We start from the raw sequence: 26,328 nt of genomic DNA on the forward strand, positions 1-26,328 counted from the left end.
CAATACCTTTATCACTTTTCAAATTACTTGTTTATTTTAGGTCCTCAGAGATTCACCACTGTCAGACGTGAAATTGTATTTCCTCACATGGAGAGCAGTGCTACGCTCATTGGGGTTTTAACCCTTGTGCTGCCTTCGGGTCACATGACCCAAAGGTTCATAACGAACCATCGTTGTGTTTACCCAATTTTACCCAATACAAAAACAAATAAAAATAATTTTTATTTTAACCTTTGCAATGTGGGGGGTCTGAGACAGCCCGACGGTTAAAATAAAATGCTTCACTTTGTTTTTGTTTGCGGTAAAGTTGTCGCAATACGACGGTGGGTCACAATGACTGATGGGTCAGAATGACCCGAAGATAACACAAGGGTTAAGAAAAGGATCCTACTGAAGATCTCATCAAATTCTGTGAGGGAGGCCAACCTGACTTAAAGTACACTTTCCATGGGAAAATGTGTCCAAACTTTTGACTGGTACTGTATATATGTATAAAACCAAATGGACAATTAAACTGCTTGCTTCTCCCAGGAGAACTGCAGTTAGTAAAGTCCATGATAGGAAGGCGTAGGCCTCATGGTTTGCACATCTAAGTAACAGATTATTTTTTTGTTGAAAATACATCCAAGCACCAGGCAGGAAGCATGGGTTCAATCAACTGGTATCGTCATCTTCATCAATAGCACTGTGCACATGCACAGTGCACGTGCACTGTGCAATAACATATTAACTGTTAAGTCAACAGTTGAGTCAAGTATTTGATGTTGTTACTGTATCATGTGTTTCTTTTAAAGAAATGCCAAGGCTGTAAAGTGGACATTCACTCACAAACTCGTAAAACAGTCCACTAGAAAGTACAATAATGTCCCCTGTTGAAAGACACACAATGCAATTTGGGGCCAAGAATGTAAAACAGGTCAGGTCAGTAGCCAGCCAGCTCGCTGTTCTCCCTTTAGGGTTAGCCTAACCCTTACCAGGCTTTCAGCAAGGCTGCTTGCAGGCTGAATCCTTTCAGTAGGGCTGCTCGCAGGCTGAATCCAGCTCACAGGTTGTACCTTATAGCTTTGCAGCCCTTTAATTAAAAAGAATCTGAGGAATTTTTCCACTGGGGTTCCCATTGCCAGATGTGAAATAGAAGGCAGCGATTCTGAATTGCCTTTGTTTTTTATAGGTCTTGGAATTCCCATTGATCTGACTTTTGGACACAGCAATTTCGACTGTGATTTGTAGTTATCTGCTTTAAAGGTTAGTCAGGTAGGACATATGAAAGGATACAGGAGTTGCAACACCTTATAAGTCTATAGAGCAGACGTAGTTATATTATGTATTAGTCACAGGTTAATAATTACAATTGGAGGGGTTGAGGTCCAGTCATGTGATACTTCTACTTTGTGCAAAGCTGTTTTCAATGAAGGATGTGACGCGCTTTCAAGTGTCCCTGCAACACTTTCACAATTCAGTTTTACTGGCTTTTAGGGATGACTATAGAATTAATTGATGGAAGTAATTGTGAACAGTGACATCACGTGGGTTTGCTGTTACTAAGTGCTGATGTGGCAAGCCCGAAGGTAAAGAGTGTGTCAACTGGTGACTGCTGGTCTGAACTATCTAGTATTTGTGTAACCATAACAACCAAAACATAATTTTAGTTTTTTGATTTCCTCAAAGCTCCCCGGGATCTGTCTCCCCTCAGCACCTGGGAAGTTTCCACGGAGACATCAGACCCTGGGAGGTTTCCACGGAGACATCAGACCCTGGGAGGTTTCCACGGAGACATCAGACCCTGGGAGGTTTCCACGGAGACATCAGACCCTGGGAGGTTTCCACGGAGACAACAGACCCTGGAAGGTTTCCACGGAGACATCTGATAAGCATGGGATCAACACAAGATGAGCTTGGCTGATATGGATTCTGTAAAAGACCACATGCAAACGATTTGCAAAAGATAAACACTCTTAATTTTCTAGATATTCTAAGATAACTCTGAATAAAAAAATACACCCAAACCTTTTTTCAAAATAGTAGAATTATGCAAAATATTTCATTTTTTACTTTGTCATTATAGGTTGAGTGTAGATTAATCATTAATCAAGATTAATAAAAGATTTATCTCTGTTTTGAAAGTGTACAGCATTTCCGTGAGTCACTAAATGATGCCATTGAATAGAAGACGAAATACCAGTGTGGTGGACTACAATACTGTTTATCAAATTCATCCAGCATCATGTGGTTGTTTGTTTTATTCCAATTTCAAGGAAAATGTATTTAATTCAGCTTCTAGTGACTAAGATGTATTTACTGTGGTGGACAGAGCAATGAGTCATGGTTTGTGTTGGCAAAGAGGGTAGTGTTCACACAGCAACCTCGCCATTCAGAGCTGTTTACCCACGGACTCTCAGGGGTCCATGAGGAATTTAAGCTGTTTGTTGGCCCTCCCTTCTCAGCACAGACAGATCACCTAAATATATTTGAGAGGACTTTCTTTAAGGTTGGGGGAAAAAAGCATTTGGTAATCTAAAATTAGATACATGTCTTGAAAAAAATTAATTTCAAGATGTATCAAGCAATAGATGTTTGTAAAAGGCAGATATTTCCAAAGAATATGTACTTCTGATAATAATACAGTATATTACACAACAGCACAAGGGGTTGGATGAACACTCTAATTTAACATTTCCACAAAATTGTATCAATAAATAACATCACATTATATGCAGATAATTGTATGTGCAGTTACATCAGCACATTTTAACCCTATCACTAGCTCCATTGAGATTTTCAAATCATACAATCTGATCATGTGAAAATGTGGTCTTGTATCACGAGTGGTTAAAGGTTGAGATACCAGCAAAAAAAGAAACAAAAAAAGGTTCCTTATTCTCATATATATTCCAGCAATACTATGAACTTGCATATGCATTTTTTGCAACAACATTTTTGCCCACAACAAATTGAGATCGCAAAACATTATTAAGGGGACGTGCTGCTTGAGAGTAGCAACAAAAAAAAATATATATACGTTTTTGACCCAAGGAATGCTTTTCAAACTGGCATATAGGCAGGCTGATGTATGTGGGCCACAGAGAGGGTCGTGTCCTGCTGCCCCAGCTTGTCTCTTCAGACAAGTAGCTGGTGCTCACATTCACCAATACCATGCCAGATACCTCTGAATACATTGTAATGAGTATATGAGGCTTTGTGTTGAACACAGTGGGCCCTGCCAGGTTACTGAGCCAGGAACACCAGCAAGCTTTTAAACCATTTTTGTTCCCCAACTGACAACATTAACAAAAAGTATTTCTCATCGGATGCGATCGCTAGTGTCGTGAAACATACGCAGGAAATGTCCAAGTTAGATAAATAATAATAACAATACCGTAAAAAGATAAACCTGGAATAACACACATGGTTAAATCAATCCAGAAAGTTTACTTTCCTTAAACATTTTCTTACCACATAATTTTTCTTTCAATGCCAAAATAAGTTAATAAAAGCACTGAACGCTTTATTCTTGTTTGTGTCACTATCTTAGATCCATATTTCAGATATGAATGCACTACAATTGACAAGTAATGTTTAAGGGGAGACAAGCAGGTTATGCATTTCAAATGAATTCATCACACATTGTTGTTGCTTAGAAACCAGGGAGAATAGTGGAGAGTTATGCAAGGGCAGACTCAAAACAGAGTTTAAGAAATTGAAAAACAATTCAATGTATCTACAGCGTGTTATAATGAGATACTGCTGTGCATAAGACCAAATGATCAACACGATGGATGAGCGTGACATATTACAGGTTTACACAAACATTTGCCTAATACTGTACTGTTAGTAGGTAAGGTGTTCTCTATCAACTATGTACAAAATAATTATCCTTTATTGTACTAAAATACATAAATATAACTCTAATTTACACATACTAGGTGGATTCCTCCACAGTATTCTATAGTGTCCCTACATTGAACTTTGTCAAATGACTAAGAGCACTGAAAAACTCTTGGTGAGATATATAGAGAGTTATCTGTCCATGACTACTTAGTGTCTAAGTGCACTAAGTGAAAATGTCCTTTATATCCTGTGCATATTTACATTGTAGACAGAATGCGTGATTTTCCTTAGAAATCTCTCATTATAATTAGTAATCAGGTGCAAATCTTCAGAACTTCCTTGACAACTCTTTGATTAAACACAGCTTAGCATGTGCTCACGTACGTTGTTTAAACACCGGAATACTTTGAAGCTACTGTGAGCACCATCTGTGATGAACAGTGAAGTGTTCAGGTTTTGTTATTTTGGTTTTGTGTTCTCGCACTTCTGAGTTCAACAGGGTTAAAGTGCAGCGTGCACACTATCATTATTAAACGTGGGTATTTTCTGAAACATTGGATCAATCATTTATGGCATTTTAGGGCACAGAAAGTCCTTGGATGGTTCAGCATTATGTACAACAAAGTTATCCTCAAACTGCTTATTCTCTGCAGAGATCTGTGATCCAGTATATTGTGAGGCTTGTGACTGAGCAAAACACAAATCTAGTTCACTTCATAATCCCTCCTTCTTCTGCCTTCACATAATCGATAACAAGGGAAAGAGCTCCAGTAGTGGCCAGGCGTGCCAGAACTCGTCTCCCGCGCATTTCCCAGCTAAGATGGTAGTGAGGATATCCTGTTCTCCTTACTTTGCTCATTCACCCACTTCATCTGTCTCGTGTCCACAGCTCTTACAATCTGGTCTCCATGTTCCCTGTTTTATTTCTGGGGTTTATGTTGTTGTTAATAATTCTCAGTAGTAGGTTTGCACTGTTGCATTCTTCTTCCAGAAGAGTATTTCTGATCTGTTTGGCTGTTCCCAGACTTTTTTTCACAACGGACAACATTCGTTGCCCATTGGCTAACATAGTCTTATTTGGTCTAGAGAGTTCTTTTCCACAGTTGAGCTCACCAGTACTGTTCTCTCGTTAATGATAAACCAAACTGTTTTTTTGGCTTGCCCAGCAATGTCACTGATTAATTTAGTGTTTCATTTTGGGCCTTGTGATGGTCAGGTTGATTTGCATCGACACTGCTGTCTGTCTCATATTTTTTAACTCCAAAGACAAAAGTGAAAGCTAGAACGAAGACGTGATCATGACCTAACAACACAAACTCCTGGAACAGACGATTGGCCCTGAAATGAAGGGATTATGTCTAAAAAGTGCTGTTCATCTGATGATTTGGATGATTAAACCCTTTAGCATTTTAGGCTCATAGCCATTGTTACACGTTTAATCGTTTAAAATGCTAAAGTGCTGGGAAACAGAACCAAAATACCAAACGTGACTGTCCAGGGCCCGTAGTGTCACTGCAACAGTGCAGACTGTGTGAAGCTAGGACTGCAGGAGTGAGTCATGCTGAGGTTACTAACCTGCTGAACGCTTTTCAAAAGATCCTTATTTAAACTCTGCATGTCATGTGTGCTCTAGTACTGTGGCTCAAGCACATCACAGGGTTCTCAATTAAGGAACACTAGTTGTAACTTTGAGTGCAATTCTTTGTCTGTCTGACAACCTGGCTTTAGAGAACGTCTACTAACCAACTGAACCAATGAATTGTACGAACCAAACCTTTAAACACCTCATACACAGGTCAAATACTCATTATACATTTATCTCTGAACCAGAATATTGCGAGGTTGTGACTATTAGGAAGGTAACACACCTTTGACTTTTAACAGAGATTAAATGCAATGCAAAGTGGTGCTGTGTGATTGATGCAACTTTCCTGAGTTTATGAAAGTCAAAAAAACAAAACAAAAAAAAGACGATCTTAAGAAAAAAAAAAAGCAAAGAAAAAAATAAAACATTAAAACTATGGTATCTTTTAAATAAAAGGACTCCTTTTGACAGCCTCTAAATAGTCTTTGGTGACATTCCAACACGTGCTTCGCTGGAGCGAAGGTGAGGAGCAAATGGTGGTCTACGCTGCGGAGAAATTTGATCTGATGGAGTCTTCTCGTAGCTGACGGTGCTTGCCGATGTCACACTCCTCCCTGCGCGCTCGGCGCTCGATGGTTATCCTGTAGTTCTTCCTGCACATCAACAACGGGGGGCGGGTGAGTTTTTCAGGTGGTTCAATTTTTTTAATATCAGTTTTAGGGGCATATTTCATGCTTTTATTGGAAAGATTTTAAGTTAAGTGTGAGAGAGGGATTCGAACCCCGGTCGCGATTGCTCACCTGAAGAAGTAGTATGCCAGGAGCAGGGCGGTTCCGAGGAGGGCTCCCACGATGATCCCAGCCATGGCCGAAACCCCCAGTCCGCCTGCTTGGGGAGAAGAGCAGGCCGTCACACACTGTCATGGATGTTACTGCTACTGGAGCGTGGGACTGCATGTCAGGAGATGGCAGGTTCAAATCCCCCCTCTTATGTCACTTTGAATAAGAGCTAAATAACTATGTTATTACTATTATTATTACTGCTGCATCGCATTGAGAAATCGATAGGTTTGCATTCCAGAGAAAAGATCATTTGAAATAATTTACATGATTGGTCTGGCAGGTCTGTGTGGGGGGTTTGGTGACGTCCCTTCAGGGTGAAATGTTCGCTGTTGAACGCAGGCATCATCTGGAAGCTTCCGTTTATGCCAAGGAAGTTACATACCACCTGAAAACAAAGATTTTCCAAATACTCTGATATACTGTAGGTCTTTTAATTTCTCAACATCTTGATTTTCCCTATCCTTACTAAGGATGCGTGTTAAAGCTGCATTTGCAGAATAACCCCAGACAACACAGGTTCCATGATTAGGCTCATTGTGTTACTTTCCTGACCACTTCAAGCTTCCCTTCAAAGACGTCCTCCAGCCTGTGCTCACCTCGTACGTGCCGGCCTCCCTGTTCGTCATGGTCATCACTGAGAAGTCTCCATCCCGGTCCCCGTTGGCATCGATGGACACCTGGCCTGCGATTCCTGAAGGACACACGTCCCGGGAAGGACCAAATCAATCAGGGAACACCTAACCATCACCCTCAGATGAGGAGGAGACAAACCTACCTAACCACCACCCTCAGATGGGGAGGAGACAAACCTACCTAACCATCACCCTCAGATGAGGAGGAGACAAACCTACCTAACCATCACCCTCAGATGGGGAGGAGACAAACCTACCTAACCACCCTCAGATGAGGAGGAGACAAACCTACCTAACCATCACCCTCAGATGGGGAGGAGACAAACCTACCTAACCATCACCCTCAGATGGGGACAAGAAAAGAAAACTAAAGAGTGAGACAGAGAGGAGAGAGGGAGAGTTGGGGAAACGGAGACAGAGACAGAGAGACAGTAAGAGAGAGAGACACAGAGACAGACAGAGAGTAAGAGAGAGACAGAGAGAAAAAAAGCAGGAATTCCAGCCACTATAACAGGAAATCTCATTCCCCTCCCGCCGTTATTGTTGGCAAGCTCTCCAAGAATTGTAATTTCATCCTCGCGCCTGAGTTTCCAAATTCTTCGCATTTTTAAAATATTATTTCTTTTAACAAGAAAATATGACCCTGTTCTTCACGACTCCTGCTGAACAAAACATTGTTATTTCACGTTGAGTGCTGGCAGTGTGCAGATCTGGCCTTTTAACTGGCTTCAGCAGTGAGCATCCGCTTTGGAACTACATTCTAGTGACTGAAACGTTTTGGTTGTTTTCAAATTCACTGCACAGGTTAATGCAGTTTGCTAATTCACTGCACAGGTTAATGCAGTTTGCTAATTCACTGCATAGGTTAATGCAGTTTGCTAATTCTCTTTTCTCAGGACAAGATGCAGTAAGTTGACCTGAAGACAGCAATCTGACTTGTTTTACGGTCCGAAAATGGCCTCCAAGTGGACGAGTGTTTCTGGATGAGGAGGGGGTGGAAAGGGGGTGACAGGAGAGGTGGTTGTACCTTCGAACTTCCGGTTCCACATGCGGGTGGTGATCTCCGCCCCTTCTTTCTTGCTGGAGCCGTTCCTCATGGCCTCGTGCAGCGCAATGGCATACAGCAGCAGGGCGTCATGGAAACCCTCCACAAACATGTTGATCTGGAGGAGCCGGAGGACGAGAGAGTAGAGATGAGAGAAGAGATGAGAGGAGAGATGAGAGGAGAGATGAGAGGAGAGATGACAAATGAGAGGAGAGATGAGAGAGGTGAGGAGAGGAGAGATGAGAGGAAAGATGAGAGGAGAGATGAGAGGAGAGATGAGAGAGGTGAGGAGAGGAGAGATGAGAGGAGAGATGAGAGGAGAGAGGAGAGGACTGTCATCCCTTCTGCTTCACCTGCTTCTACCCAACCTGACCACTCAGCTCGCACATCAGTGAACACTAGACCATTTCAACACTGTAGAATAGGAAATACACAAGACATTGTTGTATAGATTTGGAACTATTCCTTTTAAGCCACACATTTATAAAATGGCAGAATGACTGGGCTGCTGCTGATGGTAATCCAACATGGGCTATGAATACCAAAAGGTTAACACTAATATGGTACATGCAAATGTTATGGTTGGGATCTCTGTTCCAGTCCAAGTCCTCCTGAGCATATAGCCCCTGAGCACAGCCCAATCTAAACATGACAGAATCCCCACGCAACTCAGCACTGCTGCTCACGGGGAATTCAATAACGAAGGAGGTGATGTCTGTATATTTACATTCACCTTCAACAGCCTATTAACAAGCAGGAACTAGGAAAGGCCGATAGCTGTGTCACTGTATTTTTTATTTTATTTTTTCAAATATATATTTTCTTATTTAGAACCTGAGCTGAAGCCCGTTCTTGGGGATTAAAAAAATATTTTTGAAAACATGAGCGTGCGGATAGCACAAACCCTGCTGTGGTTTCATATCTTACTTCATTTACTTGCTCAACCCTAACAACACAATCTGTGGACATACCTTTGCTCTCTTCAAACAAATGGTTCGAATGGTTTAAATAAAGTTAAAGGGGGATTGCAGGTTTCTAATAATAACCTCATATAGAATAAAGATTATTATAGAACAGCGCAAATGCTGACCTGAACAAACCACTGCAGCCAGTTTGTGTGTGTGTGCTTACCAAAACCATTTACAAGATCTACTTTGTAATGTTTAATATGGTGTTGGTTTGTTGCTTGTCCCCTAGGCTTGCACCCTAGGCTTGTCTCCTAGGCTTGTCCCCTAGGCTTGTCTCCTAGGCCAGTCTCCTAGGCTTGTCTCCTATCACACGAACAATCTGCATTTGTCTGTCAGGGAGCTGCTGAGAGATCTAAGATGTAGTTTGGATAAAGAATGCATTCTGCTGATAGTCAAAAATATACAATTAAAATATAGTAGGTAGCGATTCTACTGCAACTTCACACAACACAATAGACCCTTTTACATGTTTAACTGCTTCTTGCCACTTTGGTGCAATATGTTCCCACACAGTGTGCCTGTGGGTTAAACCACCACACAGTGATTCAACCAAAGCCTTTATTTACGACTCAATAGAAGAAAAGACGTATTCAGACACACTAATTACACCCTTTATACCCCTACACAGGCACACACAAACACACACAAATCGTGTTTCGTGACAAATAGCACAAAGGTTGCCAGTAGTAAGCAGAATAGTCTTCATGGGAGTCATGTCAGACAGGAAAGATTGCTGTATGTAGGGTAGCTTTTGCTTCCAGTGCTAATCCAAGAGCACACATGCTCGTCACAGAGTGACAGGGATCGGTTTTGATGTTAACTTTAAGCTTAGTTTTAAATTAAACTGTTTTGTAATTTAATAATAATGTAATACTGGACAGGAACGATACACAGACTCATACTGGACAGGAACGATACACAGACTCATACTGGACAGGAATGGTACACAGACTCATACTGGACAGGAACGATAAACAGACTCATACTGGACAGGAACAATACACAGAATCATACTGGACAGGTACGGTACACAGACTCATACTGGACAGGAACGATACACAGACTCATACTGGACAGGAACGAAACACAGACTCATACTGGACAGGAACGATACACAGACTCATACTGGAAAGGAACAATACACAGACTAATACTGGACAGGAACGATACACAGACTCATACTGGACAGGAACGATACACAGCAATGACTCGTGTGTCAACTAAACTAGGATTCTCAGTAAGAGTCAGCTGTGACACGTGACCTGAGGGTGACAGAGGGGAAGTGATGTGGGGTGTTACTTAGAACCCAGCGTTGTGAAGTCAATGGGATAAAGAGTGGAGTCTTAAAAAGAGGTTTCACATTTACATCATGATTCATCTTATTCACCAACTGGTAATCTATATTATATATACAGTATGGATGGTACATTAGTGCACACAGCATTAAATCGCACTGCATAAATCACAGCAGTTTGCAACAGTTATAATCTCTTTTCATTGTCAATACTCTGGAACTGGCAACCAGAATTTCAATGGCACTTTTACACAAGAGCCTTACGTAAAAGTATGAATAAATAAAGCACTCGATGAAGAGCCCCTTCAGTGCGTAATTATTCATACTTAACTTGTAAAATATACATCTATATGTGTTTATGTTGTGTAGGAGATGTTGAGTGAAAACCACATAAGAGTCTGAGTACTTTGTTGTCAACTCATGATGGCACCGTATAGAAGTCATTATTAATGTTTAAGAACAATGTTGTAGTTAGACTTCACTATGAGGTTGCATTAACTACCATGTCACTACATGGTTACACAACCTTCAACTGCTCCTTTACAACATCCCCTCCCCCCCACACTCCTCCCCCCTCCCCCGTCACACACCTCCCCCTCACCCCTTGCCCCCCTCGCCACCCTCACCCCCCCCTCCCCCTCACCCCTCATTCTCTGGTACAAGATGGTCTCTGGATGTGTACTGATAGTGTCCAGTGTGGGGAGGGGGACAGAGGGGGTTATCTCTGCCCGACAGAGCGCCAGGGTCCTGGACACCAGTCATCCAGTCTGGCCCCTGACACCCACTATGGGGGCAGACACAGAGCTCTTTGTCCAAACGCTGGTGAATGATGACGAGAATGATGTGTGATTATACCCAGTCTTTTTTTTGCTGCATTTTGTCATCTCTCTCTCTCTCTCTCTTTTCCACTCTGTTTCACAAACACACTTGTTTGCACACACACTCACACATACAAACGCACACACACTCTAAACTAACCAGCTTCCCATCCCACTCACTCAACGTGAAGCAGCAGGTGTCGTACCCCCAGCAGACACACACAGCAGCCGTCCAGGGCGTGGCCCGTGGAGCAGCGGAGTGTGTGACCAGGGAGCCGCAGTAGAGATCTGTTCTGCTACTGGTGCTCTTTCCTGGGTGCCATCTCTGTCAAGTCTGTGTATTTCTGTCTTTCAAAGACCTTCTTTTGCAAATCAATTTTAAAATTAAGAATACGAAACAGTTAAATGAATCAGCTCCTATCTGGACAGCGTTGCTTTCGAGCTGGCCGAGTGTGTTCCATCACTTATTTAAGTCTCTGAAATGGCTTGGAGGAGCTTGGTGTTACCGCACTCACACCACCAAGCTCCCAGCCTCCGTCCTCCAGCTCATAGCTCCGAGGTAAAAGCCTGGTTGAATAATCAGGCTGTCAAGAACGACTACTTTAGTGATAATAAGTCTAATTGCTTGAGATGAATTTGGCCTCTGAGCGATTGTGTGTCATCATCCCTGGATGATGTAGGAGGACCCTGTGGCCTTCACAGCCCAGCGCCGCTGCAGCTAAAACTCTGCCTCCATTGAACAAGACAGGACTTTGCAGTGTTTCATTAACACAATCACTGTCCTGTATGAGTAATGAGGGTCAGGTGACTGAGCGGTCAGGTGACTGAGCGGTTAGGGAATCGGGCTAGTAATCAGAAGGTTGCTAGTTCGAGCCAAAATGACGTTGTGTCCTTGGGTAAGGCACTTCACCCTACATGCCTCGGGGAGAATGTCCCTGTACTTACTGTAAGTCGCTCTGGATAAGAGCGTCTGCTAAATGACTAAATGTAAAATGACTAAATGTAAAACCACAACTGTTGTAACTTGAGGATCAATCTAGAGATGAATCTTGACAGTTAGTATGACATATAGAATTACACTTGTCATGTCAAACGATCATGTATGTTACTTTCTGCTACTACACAGCTTACAGGTTGTATTTTAGTCGTTAAAATGTTCTTTCGTAATCTTTCCATGAGTGTTTACAGACGTCTCGAGGAGGAACTATTGCTCAAAGTGAAATGAATCCTTGTTTTTCTGGGAAAGTGTCCATTAACAGAACCGTTTCACAGTTGGAGTTTGAAGTCCTGACTGAAATCAAGTGATTTCGATCTTGTTCCACTTTTATAATGTAAATCGTGTTCCGATCCTAACAAACGTGCTGTAATCCAACACACCCACCTACTGGTTGGGGTTGAATATAAATATTTGGGATATGGCAAGACAGTAAGTTGTGCCTCCTGGAGAGAGGGGATGCCCCCCGCACAGGAGACCTGCCCTCTCCGGTGGCTGTTGGATGCATATGGTTTCTTGCGTGGGCCGAACGGGAGTTAGTGGGAGGGAGAATACGAGAGGCTTCCTGGCTCTGCGCTCCTCAGTCTCTCTACAGCTTACAAAAGGGAGTCAGGTGGCTGAGCGGTGAGGGAATCGGGCTAGTAATCCGAAGGTTGCCAGTTCGATTCCCGGCCGTGCCAACTGACGTTGTGTCCTTGGGCAAGGCACTTCACCCTACTTGCCTCGGGGGAATGTCCCTGTACTTACTGTAAGTCGCTCTGGATAAGAGCGTCTGCTAAATGACTAAATGTAATGGTAATGTAATGTAATGTAATGTAAAAGGCCTGACCAGCTGAACGACACTTCACTCTTTTATAGAGATAAGATATTTTCGGGGCATTTTTTATGTTTTATTGGACAGTTTTAAGTCAAGTGTGACAAGAAAGGCAGAGGCAGAGGCAGAGAGGGAGAGGCAGAGAGGGAGAGAGAGAGAGAGAGAGAGAGAGAGAGAGAGAGAGAGAGAGAGAGAGAGAGAGAGAGAGAGAGAGAGAGAGAGAGAGAGAGAGAGAGAGAGAGAGAGAGAGAGAGAGAGAGAGAGAGAGAGAGAGAGAGAGAGAGAGAGAGAGAGAGAGAGAGAGAGAGAGAGAGAGAGAGAGAGAGAGAGAGAGAGAGAGAGGCATGCTGCAAAGGGCCTAGGCTGGCTTTGAACCCCGGCCATATTTTATGTAACTTTAGAGTATTCAGTAGAAAGGAATTCTATTTGATACTGACATATTTGCTGTTTTCTGTATTCCCATGTCATAAGTAAAAGACTTGATAAATTAATATTCCCTCAAGCACACGATACAAACAGGTACCCATGCCCACGTTGACAATGACGCCTCCTGTTATGTTCATGGATGCTGTTTGGGACGTCTCATTTCCATCCTTGACAAGCAGACTGGGAACTAGCCGTCTCAGAATTAGTTGGCACCGTCCGTGTATGGCGGAAAAACCAGGTTCCACTGAACATTCCACTCTGTATGTCAAAGCCCCTGAAATGTACCACCTTCTTTAACGAACAACATACCTGCTTACCTCTACACACTCAGACGCTGAGTGGGAATCAACTACACAAGCTGGAACTACTCAACATTTAAAGGGGTTTTATGTTTCTCAATGCCACTTAGTACTGCTAGTTTATGTACAGTATAGATAGTCCACATATTTAAATGTTAGGTATATGTTTATTGTATGCACCTTCCTGCCAAAGCAAATTCTTTGTCTGTGCAAACTTTCATGGCGAATAAATCCCATTCTGATTCTGATGAAACAATGTCAATTTCTGTTTAAAATGCTGTGTATTCTACAGGGCTTAAGACTGTTTGTCTGTTTGTGAAAAAGTATTAAATGAAAGCACTAACTAATGTGATTGATTGTTTTAACTTGTGTCCTGAACAAAGTGAATTCCTTGGTTTCAGGAGTGGGCCTGCTGTTAATGGAGCACGCTCCACAAGCTGCTGTTCACCTCAGGAGGAGTTACACATTAACATCTGAGATGAGATTCCCCTGGTTTCTGGTTTCTGTTGGTGGTTACATGAACAGACAGATTGTCAGTTCTGACAACACTTTCCTAATCTGTGGTTCCTAAACTGTGGTTCCTAAGAAGTGTTTTTAAACTCTGTTTCCTAAGGACTGGTTCTAAGCTCTAGTTCTAAGCATCGGTTCCCTCCTGGTGAAGCCTTGCCTCTGTTGTCTCTGAGCTTGTTTTTAGTCGGGCTCTGAGCCGGTCACCCTCGGTCAGCCAGACCCCCCCGCGGGGCCTTATTAACCTGGCCTGGTCGACTTGTCAACAAGCAATTGTTGGCACATCACATCTTCTGCTGCTTTCCTTTACTAAAGCTCTGACGGCCGTTCACTAGCAGCTGACGTGGGGACAGAACAAGCAGCCCTGTGTCACCTGGAGCCACAGGTGTCCTGAACGCTGTTAGACTCCCCAGATTGCTTCTTACATCACACCGTACAGCAGAGGATGCTGGAGGGGATTTCAGGGCCAAATGAGGCGATGCCTGAAACAAATCAGTTAGCCTGGTGAATCACCCACCAGGGAAGCTCTGACAGCTTTCCAGTCAGCATCTTGACAGGGTAAGACACAGGGAAAGGGCCCCACTCTCTGGCCTGGCGACTGAGGTGAGATGCAAACGCAAATAAGTACAGCCTGTGTGTGTACAGCTTGTGTGTGCCTGTGTGTGTACAGCTTGTGTGTGCCTGTGTGTGCACAGCTTGTGTGTGCCTGTGTGTGTACATGCCTGTGTGTGTGTACAGCCTGTGTGAGTGTACAGCCTGTGTATGCCTGTGCGTACATGCCTGTGTGTGTGTACAGCCTGTGTATGCCTGTGCGTACATGCCTGTGTGTGTGTACAGCCTGTGTGTGTGTACAGCCTGTGTGTGCCTGTGTGCGTACATGCCTGTGTGTGTGCAGTGAGATCCTAAACTGAGGTAAACTCGTTCTGAGATGAGCGTTTCTGGATTCAACTCAACAGGGTTTGGCGGCAGCCATGTTTTCCATCTGTTACGAGGAAAATGACAGAGTCTCCCTTCAACGTTATCAGTGGAGGGTGAGGTCACGTCCAAGAGGGTTATGCAACTGTTTACCCCGGCTCAGAAGGCCAGGTTTACTGGCTCACTGCAGGATTCCCAGAGTTAAACTCACACCACTAAAACCGAGCACTCGCAATGATGCGTTTTATACCTCAGACTGTGACTGCATGTGAGTACAGTGCTAACACTTGGAGAGAAAAAACCTGTAATCCCCTCAAAGATGTTCACTTGATGCGGCTAACGTCCACAGATCCAGCATTGTGGGAAGTTAAAGGGAAGAAAGTGGGAAGAAACTGTCACAGCCAGGATGACCTACAGCTGCTACAATGCGGGAGACGACTGCAGATCAAGAGCCGAAGGATGCAGTTTCCCCAACTTACTGTACGTACATCGTCACAGTCCTTGCAGTCGTGGAAGCCGGATTTCTGGATGGACTTCTTGACTTCCACGGAGAAGTTCTCGAACTCGGGTTTGACGCTGCGCAGCAGGGTGACGGTGTTCAGAGCTCCGTACGCCTGCAGGGCCTCCTTATCATTCTTGTCTCCGCGCTTCCAGGACCCGTTGCCTGGGAAACATGATGCGATACAATTAAAAATAATGTTTTTTTTATTTTTTTTATTAAACTTTTGTATGTGTCATATTGACCAAATATAAAAAAATTACTAGGGTTAAAAGGATAGTTCCTGAATCTCTGTTGAGGTAATCCCTGGAAACAGAAAGCTGTCAACCTGACATCTGTGCCCAGACTCCTTTTTCATCCAACATACTGTAGGTTGACACAAAACATCAGAGAGCGAAACTCCCAAATTCATTCATGTAAAAAAAAATACATATGGTTGAATCTTCGCTTCAACCATTCGAGTAAAACCAGACATACTTTTGAAAAGTTGCTTTACCGTACGATGTGGAGTTGAAGAGCTCAATGTTGAAGAAGATGTAACTCCCGTTGGTCAGCCTCCGTCGATGGGCAGCCAGCATGATGTCTCTAACGTGGTCTGCTCCAGCACACAGGATCACAACTGCAATACAGCACAGAAACCAGTCACACAACACTCAGAAACCAGTCACACAACACTCAGAAACCAGTCACACAACACTCCGAAACCTGTCACACAACACTCAGAAACCAGTCACACAACACTCCGAAACCAGTCACACAACACTCAGAAACCAGTCACACAACACTCCGAAACCAGTCACACAACAGTCGTCTGATGTCCACTACGCAGCAACAGAATGCAGAAGATTCAGTGGGTAAACAAAATGGACCTTGTAGTGAATCAGAAGTCACTTCACTTGGCACTGGGTTCAGAGAACACAGTACATTTCCATGATGAGTGACAGGATTGAAAGGAGCAGAAAAGCGCTAACATGCTAATATCAGACTAGCGCCTCTGTGTTGTATTTCTCACCTGGTTCCTGATGAGACTTAACTGACGTCAACCCTAACACAGTTGGCACCAAACCTGACAACTGACTATCTTTGTGTCGTTATTTTGATCCTGAGGCTTCAGTATCAGACCTCTGTATTAATCTTGACTTTTTCGACCAGTTTTTCTTGTCAAATCCAAGTCCGAGCCAGTTCATCTGAAAACTATTTACAGACTAAACAGAAGGGGTCAAATTCAGTCCCACCCCTGCTGGTCCACCTGTTTATGCCAACGAGAGACTGTATAGAGAACAGTGAGACAGATAATGAAGGAATAGAGATGAAAGGACAGGGTGTCTTTCCTGTTTTAGACGTGCCCTCTCAAGGAAATGCCTCCCTCCTCCCTGAACAGGATCCAAACTCCTGGCCAGTTACCCCTAAAAGGTTGTCCAGAGTCTCATCCTTGATGTAATACAATGACTACTATGCTACTGGCAACAGTCACAAGTCCAGCCAGGCAATACCTTTCCCTTAATAGGGGTGACGTGTAAAACGCCAGCCATCACTGTACAGTAGGTACGTTTCACAGCACCAGGAGTCCCAAGCAAGAACATCCTACTCCAAAATATCAGCAGCTAAACTGTCCTGAAGTGGAGCGGTAAAGCGCTTTTCCCAGGTGGCACCTGAGAAAGAGGGAGAGGGGGTTTAAAAAAATATATTTAAAAAAACAAGCCAACAAACAACTTCTGGGGCATTTGGAAATAAACCAGTGTGTCTCGTTAATAGGGCAGATTCAGAGCCTTGCTGGAACATTCCCCACAGCTCACACAGGTCACTCCAGCATGCCTTCTGAAATATCCCCCCGAGCCAGCAGGACACACCTCACCTCAGTCCTGCCAGCTCTATAGCAGCCTTTACTCCCAGCGAGCCTCACACACACTGCGAGCCCTGTGCCTCCACAGCCCTTCCACGGGGCACTTCTCCCAGCCAGCAATATTTCAAAAATCATGGATTTTCCCTCCTGCCAGAGCGCCGACACCAGTTACAAATGAGCTGAGGAATGAAGCGAGGGAGCAGCACATGCGTCTGCGGCGCACAGAGCGTGTGTGTGCCCCCGGCTGCTGTGGCGGCGCTGGGGGTCAATATGCTAAATAGGAGGGCTGTTTGTGCCAACCTGTACTGCTGACGCTCATGAAATGAGGATTTCTGGACTTTCTCTGGCTGTGCATGGTGGGAAGGGAGAGGAAGGGGGGGCTGCAGTACAGCGGGGGGCTGTGCATGGTGGGAATGGAGAGGAAGGGGGGGCTGCAGTACAGCGGGGGGCTGTGCATGGTGGGAAGGGAGAGGAACGGGGGGCTGCAGTACAGCGGGGGGCTGTGCATGGTGGGAATGGAGAGGAAGGGGGGGCTGCAGTACAGCGGGGGGCTGTTGCTTTACATCCCTGTTGCGAGAGGAACCAGCACCCCTATAGAAAACTTCTATGATGTCTATGCATAATGAAAATTCATTGAAAACTCGCGTTTGTAATATGAAAGCATCTGGATCGAAAACTTTGTTCATTGATGCACTTCAAAGTAGTGTGTGCACATGGTTGGAAAAGCCTGTTTCTGTGAGAGTGCATGTGCACGCCGTGGTGCCCATCCGGGACTTGGCAGTTCCTCCTCACATAGAAGTGAAATCAGGTCATTGTGTTTCCCTACCAGTGAAACAGGCATGTCAGCTTGTTCCGGAGTGCTTAGTCCCCAGAGGATAGCAATTCATTTTTTTGTTTATTTTGTGTAGTGGTCATTTCAAATGTATATTGTTGCATAGTGAAGAATTAGCTTTTGTACAATTGATGTATCGGATGCAGGCTTTGTGATGAGGTTTGTGATACCTCGGCCTTCAGGCTCACTACGAATTTTCAGCTTTTCCTGTCCCAGACCAGTTTGAAAGCTGTCAGACAAGAGCAAAATCTGTGCTCCCTCTTGTCACCAACACTCGTTTAGTTTGAGTGGTTTTAGAGACATGTCCTGACCCGGTGTGTGAGCTGTCCCAGACAGCTACATAGAGACGGGTTCTTGCGTTGGTCCTTGTGACCACACAGCTCTGGGGACAGTAGACCAGGCTGCTCTACAGGGAGCAGGTCCTTGTGACCACACAGCTCTGGGGACAGTAGACCAGGCTGCTCTACAGGGAGCAGGTCCTTGTGACCACACAGCTCTGGGGACAGTAGACCAGGCTGCTCTACAGGGAGCAGGTTCTTGTGACCACACAGCTCTGGGGACAGTAGACCAGGCTGCTCTACAGGGAGCAGGTCCTTGTGACCACACAGCTCTGGGGACAGTAGACCAGGCTGCTCTGCAGGGAGCAGGTCCTTGTGACCACACAGCTCTGGGGACAGTAGACCAGGCTGCTCTACAGGGAGCAGGTCCTGCTCTGTGCACGACTGGGAAGCGTCAACAAGGCTACGATGACTAAACGCTTCAACGATTCTGGTTGTTTCAAAATTGTGTTGTGTGCAGTAAGTTGACAATTCCTGTCAACTTAAATGATCAAATTTGAATCATCAGGGAGATTTGGTTCAATGCCTAAGACAGATCCATCAATGACATGGGAGGGTTTTTCATGTATGGGTACTGGAAATGACCGCATCACCCTTAAGAACATCTCCTGATTAAGCTCAGGGTGGTTTGCAGCATTCAGGTGTTGAGTGGGTTCAGTGCCTGTGAGACTGCACACGCTGCTGTTTCGGTTTTCATTCCAAGACTGCGTCTGTGCTGGCTGATTTGCCACGGGCGAGCAACATGTTTGAAATGGAAAGATAACACAATGCTCTGATAATAACAGACGGGGAATTAGAAAGACGTCAGTGTTTGCTGGAAAAAGTCCCAATGACGTCTGTTGCAGAAGAGCCTTCCCAAAGGTGACCCCAGGCTACAAGAAACATCCTTTTCAGCCGGGCGATAACGCGACCCTTTCGTGCTGGAACAGCACTGTGAACATGTCATAGATTCCCTTTCTAAAGAGTACACCTGTAAAACGTTGAGCTGATTTTCCAAAACAAGAGCGAGAAGGATCACATTTTCCCTGAAATGTAATCAGACTTTGGTGTCTTTATGCTTGAGTTTCTCACATATTGTCTTGGTTCTGCCTTTGAAATACCACAACATGCCTCAATACAACAGCTAGCTATACACTCTAACGTATAACATGACACGATGATAATTATGAATATCCTACGGTTGGGTACTCAGGCATTTGTGGGTTTTGTGAGTGACAGAATGATTGATGATATTCAACAATACTTGAACTGCCTTGATAACCACAAGGCTAAGAAGGCTGGATTCAACGAAATACGAGGGGTCTTATGTGTTTTCATGACCAAAAAAACGTTGGTGATTTATTGGTTAAATAACCAGGAGTAAAATTTTAAGATAATTGTAAAAAGCTATAGTTAATCATAAGTAAAAGACTATGACACTGGGCAACAGAGAGATACTTAGCACCCCCGTAACTGCAAAACCAGCAGATTGAGATGAGGGAAGTGATGCAGTGTAATCGGTAATTAAGAGCCAGGATTATCGCTTGTCCTTGAATGACACGTGTCAGCAGAAAAGGCCCATCAAATATGCGCTGATGTAAGCAAATACTTTCTCTTCTCCGCCCTTAAGTTGCTCAATCCTCATAGTAGAAAACCCTGTAATAACCGCTCACCATAGCCCTGAAAACCCCACAAACCTCACATTGAAGTGCCTCACATGCTTGGAATACTAATTCCAATGCCATTTCGTGGCACTGCACCATTTAGCATGTATAATTTATGCTAGTTTATTCAACAAGTTTGTATGATATGAGGCAAACAGAAACTAGTATAACCTCAGTATTGTACACTACAACATGGTCATCAGTCTCGATGGCCCACTGCAAAATGAATTTTCTGCTCTTTGTTAGGATGGGTGAGGTGTATTTTCCCTGCCTGAGGTAAAAAAATATATTAAAAAAATAAAAGCACATCAAAGGTTATTAAGATGCTTGTGAGTGCAAGCTGCCAAAGCTATTGAATGTGAACTTCAAATACACCTTTTGATAGTGTACAAGGATAGTACAAAGTATAATTTTGGGAAGTAATAGTGTAGGTCAAAACACAATGATGTTTGACAGTGTCAAATCAAGGGTTGTAGATTAACGCTAAGGCATTAGTGATGTTTACCAACCTGGTATATTGATTATATGAGAGTCACAAGAGGATGATGATGTTTACATGCAGTCTTATAATGACTATACGGACGAACAGTCCTTTATACAAACGTATTCATCCCATCAAACTAATTACTTGCTGAAGTATTCGTTGGATCTTAATAAGATGTAGCTTATTTCCCAGTAGGTAAATAATGTTTCTCAGTGGTAAATAGGGAAGGAAGTAAACTAGGAACTAAACATGCCCACTTAAAATGTAAAATGTCCAGTTAATCATATCTGTAACTACATCCCCGAGGGTGGTGTTGGGCCCCCAGGGTGGTGTTGGGCCCCCAGGGTGGTGTTGGGCCCCCAGGGTGGTGTTGGGCCCCCAGGGTGGTGTGTGTGTTATGTAACCATGTCTCTGAAAAGACGGGGTGTAGAGTGAAGAAGAGGGGCTGCCCTGGGCATCCTTACTCTGATGTTTAAAGCGTGTGGTCCCAACTGAAAATCTACTTTCTATGTTGTATATTTCTGTGTGAATGGAATGCTGGATGCTGGCATCCCCACAGGCTCGGGAGATAAAGGATAGTTTGAACAGCAGGCAGATCTGTTGACGCCTTGGCAGCGCCAACAGCAACAGTGGCAAAGATGAGTGACCCCCTCCCCCCGCCCCCCAAAGAGCAAGCGCATTCTTTGGCAAGATGACTGTGCCAGGGGCAGGGTCTGGTCACAGTAGGAAAAGGGATCGGCGTGTGAATGACAGGGTGCTTGTTGTTGTTTGTGTGGGTAGGTTTGTGTCCCTGGGGGACATGAAGTGCCACTGAAAGCCTAGAAATCAGCCCTGAAGCCCTGACAAGGAGAGGAGGGAGGAATGTATGACCCACGTAGGAGATGAGGGAAGGACGTTCACAAGCCCTGACCCCACACTGGGACAGTGTCTGCTGAGGGAGTCTGGTCTAGGACAAGGGAGACACATTTCCCTAATATCAGCATCAGAGTACTGTGAAAATATCCCTACATTTCAAACCTCTTCACCTGGGTTTCACATGCGTTTTGAGACGATTGTTTGCAGGTTCTGCAAAACAGCCTTGGAGAAGTGTGTACTGTAGATTTAGAGCAGTTTGTAACGTTGATAAATGTGCTGTTGAATGGCATATTATCAGTGAAGGCAGCTTCGACTATAATTGACCAATTATCACTCGTCAAGATAAGTAGCTATCCATAAGTAACTATGGCAACTGGCTAGTTGCACCTGTTTCGGCACGACATGCATATTTATTTGTCTCTATTACTTAAATACACAGATATTCAGGGTGTATGCACCTGTTGTTTGTGCAGTTATTACCAACAACTGCTTTCAAACGACTAGACAGGAGCTGGGCTGGTGTCGTAATTCGTGTTTTGTTTGTCAGAGCAAAAAAAGAAAAAAAGATCCGCAGACAAACTTCAGCTGGGTAGACACAGGGTGGGTTAACTGACCTCAAATTCCACAAAGATTCCTCACATGCCAAAAAGTATTTGGCTGGATTATGACATACCTGTTATTATTTGGGCGAAAATATTTCCGCTTGAATGAGGCGCGTGCAACAAGTGGATAAAGCGACCTTATCTACAATGCAAGGATAAAACTAATACACTTAGTTCTAATAAAATACATTTAAATGTGCTTTTCTGAATGTCATTGCTCACCTTCGCTCTCGTGGATTAATTTGATGATCTCGTCTGTGTATAAGCGCTCTTCTTTAGAGAAAATGAAGGTATTTATGTTGTACCCCTCCATCATCAGGACACTGTGCACCCCTTCCATGGTGAAGAAACAATTTCGCTCCATTTGTTCTTCTTCGAATATTAGAAGGGCGTCTTTCCAGTTGAAGTGGTGGAACATTGCGGAGAACGTTTCTGCCATTTTCAGGTACGAAGGGGAAACTCGGGTCAAGTGTGAGTATTCTTTGGTCTTATTGCTGAAGCCGGTGGCTAGCGCGCCGGCTGTAATCACGGGAATGTTCCAATGAGATGCCATCCTTATCACCGGCGCGGCGGCATACTCGCAAACGGGACCGAGAATCAAGTCCGGCTTTTTCTCGCACGACCGATCCACGAGCGTAAATATAGCCTCATTGCCACAATCAGAGTTTTCATAGTGAATATTAAAATTAAGTCCAGAATACTGCCCTCCGGCGATTTTCAGTCTCTGCCTTGCATATTCAATTGCTGGAGTTACTCTTGGAATAGAGAAAATGTGGGAATTATTTTTTGGCAACATCACCAATACTTCTATGTCCTCAGTTATGATTCTTGTCCAAACAGGTAGAAAGACAAGCCAAAGGTACAAACAGTATGACATGAAACATAGCATGATGCAATTTGAAAAGTTTCTGTTATAGGAGTATGAACAGTAATGCAATATTGGATATGCAATTCGTTTTCTCTTTCCAAATTAACTGCTTCCCTGGAGTTCAGAGGTAAATGGCAAAATGTAAAAGGTTCCGTTGTAAAAATCTAAATGTTATGTCTGTTTCTTTCTGTATGAATGAAAATTGCAAAGTATATGCTGAGATCTCCTGCGTGTAGAGTCCACAGCAGCCTTCTCCACTTGTTCAAAATCCCCCTCTATTTTCCCCACTAATTCTCCTGTTTCCCCGGTAATTCCTCTTGTTTAAATATGGTAACTACCCAGCCAGCTACCACACACGCTGGCTCCAGGGTGGAATTTTGAAGCATCTTTTCATTATTATTCCTGCGTCATCTGACTGCAGCCCACCTCCTTCTTAAAGCTACATGTCTGTTTTAAAGACAAAGTCAGGAATTGTGCTTCGCCCACTGCACTGCAATAAGGCTTTTCACAGTTAGACAACGGCAGTCCATCTATATAGGCTGCCTCATATAAAACGCCAGTGGGTTTTCGCAATACTTCATAGAATTTCTTTTACTAACTAATCACAGTCTAGCATTCACAATAAAGAGCAATAATTGTCTTTCATACTTAATAAGTTTCAAACATATTGAGTTAGACTAGGCTACCTGATATGAGCAAAGTTGATGTCAGCCCAATACCACAGAAAACTGCAGGCATTGATTGCATACTTTTTCCTGACAAATATCATAGTTAAAGGTTATGCCAGTTGAAGTGGTGTATTTACTAAGTACCGAAATGAACCGAATTAATAAATCCAGTGCCGCACAAGGCTATACTGCGTTCAGAACAGGCTTAGCAGAGCGCCATCTGGCGGAGGTGAACGGTGCAGACACAAATACACCGTATGGTTACGTAGAGTCAAACAAGAGACTTTCTCCAAGTTGTCGTTTAGAATAGTTTAAAACTTCCGTTGTTATTGCTGGGTCGTATCTGCATGAATGATCCATTGTACATCCAAATGGAGGTACTTAAATGGAGGTACGGCTGGCAGTTCAACTGCATTGAACTGCCAGCCGACACCCAGAGTAGGCTATTTGAAGTTATTTGACCCGGGCCAAATAATAATTCGCACTTGCCAATAACCGGAAATCAATTGAGTCTGAGGGACGCATTTGGACAACGTGTCAGATTGGTCGAGATAAACTGTTGAAGGAACTCAGATCTAATTAGTCGTGCTGGAAGAACGGGAAACTTACGGAAAGTTATTTATAACGGCAACGCCTGCTTAAACAAGCCTCACTTAAATGTCTCCAGTTGAATAACAACTTATCATCCACGTCACTTTGAAATTGGCCACTTGCTTTTCTGCCACTTCTATTCATTGATATACAGGCTAACATTCTCTAGCAGTCTCAGATTGCACCTGAAACCATTACATTATTAAAAACCATGAATAAGGGACATTGATGTAATGCTAGGCACTTAGCACTCCAAAATTACAAAAACGGGTGCAATTTGAAGATATTTCTCAATCCGGGTCATTCAGCTTAATTTAACCCCTCGTTTTTACATGTGGCGTGGTTAGGTGTGTGGCTCTCCAGGGGACTGGGTTTAAACGCTAACGTCAGATCACTTTCACAGCGACAAATCCACCCAAACGTGACATGCCTGGGTCTAGTTCAGGACTAGTCTCCTGGCTACTGGCCTGCTGAGACAGTGTGTGCTGTATAATTCTGTTTGTTAATTTAATATTGGCTCTGGGTTTATGACAGCCGCTCCTGTGATTGAGGCCATCTGTCAGGAGCACCTGGGGGTGTGTTTTGTATTAATGCTTTGTGTACTTGCTTAATGTCCACACGGCTTCTAGCTCCTAGCAGTCATGATCTGGCACAGTCATGATCTGGCACAGGCCTCCACACAGCCGTCACAGGGATCCGGTGGAGTTGGTCCCTGACAAGACAAGGCCTAAAGACAGGGCCTAAAGACAAGGCCTAAAGACAGGGCCTAAAGACAAGGCCTAAAGACAGGGCCTAAAGACAAGGCCTAAAGACAGGGCCTAAAGACAAGGTCTAAAGACAAGACCTACAGACAAGACCTACAGACAAGACCTACAGACAAGGCCTACAGACAAGGCCTAAAGACAAGGCTTAATGATTTCATCAGCAGCACTTACAAGGAAGAGGACGGTGGCTCTCTATCTAGGATCAAGCTCATACAGGCACTTATCTATAGAATCACATCCTACATACCCTGCTGACTGGCTGTGTGACCTGTAGAGGGCTCTGGGCCCATCTTACACAGTCCAGAAAGACTGCTTAGATACAGATTACCCAGAAACCCCCCTGGTAGACTTGGTGGAATTGATCTGACACAATGTTGACCTCATGGGAGACTACAAGCAGTTCATACAGTATCACATCCTAATCCCATTTGGAAACCTTGTTATCACACGCACGCAGAAGAGAGGAAGATCAGGAAATTTACAAACAGCATTCAAAATATAAAAATGGGCAAAAGAAGAAAAGACAACTGTCTTGTCCACTCTCGCAAATCTGGATAACGAAGTCAGTGGGTGTAATTTGTAAGAAGTTGTTATTTAAACCTTCTGTCACTTAGGCAATTTCCACAGAGCAAACACCCCTGGGAGAGAGCATGATGTAAGGTGGCTGCTAGAATAACTCCTACTGTAGCTTCAGACCAGCAAAAACATGTTAGGAAACCTTTTGTAGGGTTTATGTTTCAATCCTTTAAGAGGTAGCAAAATCTAATTAGGGTTAGTCAAGTTCTCACTGGCAGGAATTTTACAAGAGGCTAATACCTTATTGCAGTTCAAATCAGTTGTATACATAGTTTAAAATCCAATACAAAACATGTCAAATTGAAAAGTAATGCTTTCTTAAAATACTTATTGGTTGGGACGAATGTCCATGCTATAGTCTGTATAGCATGACTGACACAGCACCTATGTGGTGATTACAGTATGTGATTTACATTAAGCGACCATGAATTGCGTTGAATGCAGGCTTCAACATGAGCTGTTCCAGACTCGAGTGTGAGATCACAGCTGAAGGACTACCAGGGTTTCCATGGACAGGGTGTGTGCTGAGCAAGTATGACTGAGCACCACTCTCAATGATTAATGAGGAGAACAGAAAGCCAATTACAAAGTGTCCATTACCCTTAAGAAACTGCAGATAAATGACAAGGCTGGTCACAGCCTATCACAGCCCCATTACCTAATTAGTGTGGCCCAGATGCATTGTGGGAATGCGCTAGGACGACGTCTTGTTGCCAAGTTGATTTGATAGAGCTCATTACTGGCTGTTGGAGGGTGAGGGAACATGAGTCACTGTCTGATGGATGGGGACAGTGGAGG

The 26,328-nt window shown here is 43.8% G+C and overlaps 1 protein-coding gene across 5 annotated transcripts; it reads right to left on the reverse strand.

Moving 5' to 3' along the window:
- Window positions 1-2,646: 2,646 nt before the first annotated feature.
- Window positions 2,647-23,231, reverse strand: npr3 (natriuretic peptide receptor 3). 5 transcript variants are annotated; one of them, XM_067228208.1, is made up of 8 exons: window positions 22,286-23,231; window positions 15,963-16,085; window positions 15,456-15,631; window positions 7,915-8,050; window positions 6,852-6,946; window positions 6,520-6,640; window positions 6,214-6,298; window positions 2,647-6,066 (listed from the first exon to the last, which is right to left on the reverse strand). In XM_067228208.1, the coding sequence occupies exons 1-8, from the start codon at window positions 22,950-22,952 to the stop codon at window positions 5,955-5,957; spliced, it is 1,515 nt and encodes a 504-aa protein (XP_067084309.1). In that variant the 5' UTR covers window positions 22,953-23,231; the 3' UTR covers window positions 2,647-5,954. The 5 variants fall into 5 exon arrangements, with proteins under 5 accessions (XP_067084309.1, XP_067084308.1, XP_067084307.1 ...); XM_067228207.1 differs by having other exon boundaries at window positions 6,214-6,301; XM_067228206.1 differs by having other exon boundaries at window positions 15,447-15,631.
- Between the last annotated feature and the right edge of the window lie 3,097 nt (window positions 23,232-26,328).

Source organism: Osmerus mordax, chromosome 24 (genome assembly GCF_038355195.1).
Source record: "Osmerus mordax isolate fOsmMor3 chromosome 24, fOsmMor3.pri, whole genome shotgun sequence".
NCBI classification, from domain to species: domain Eukaryota; kingdom Metazoa; phylum Chordata; class Actinopteri; order Osmeriformes; family Osmeridae; genus Osmerus; species Osmerus mordax.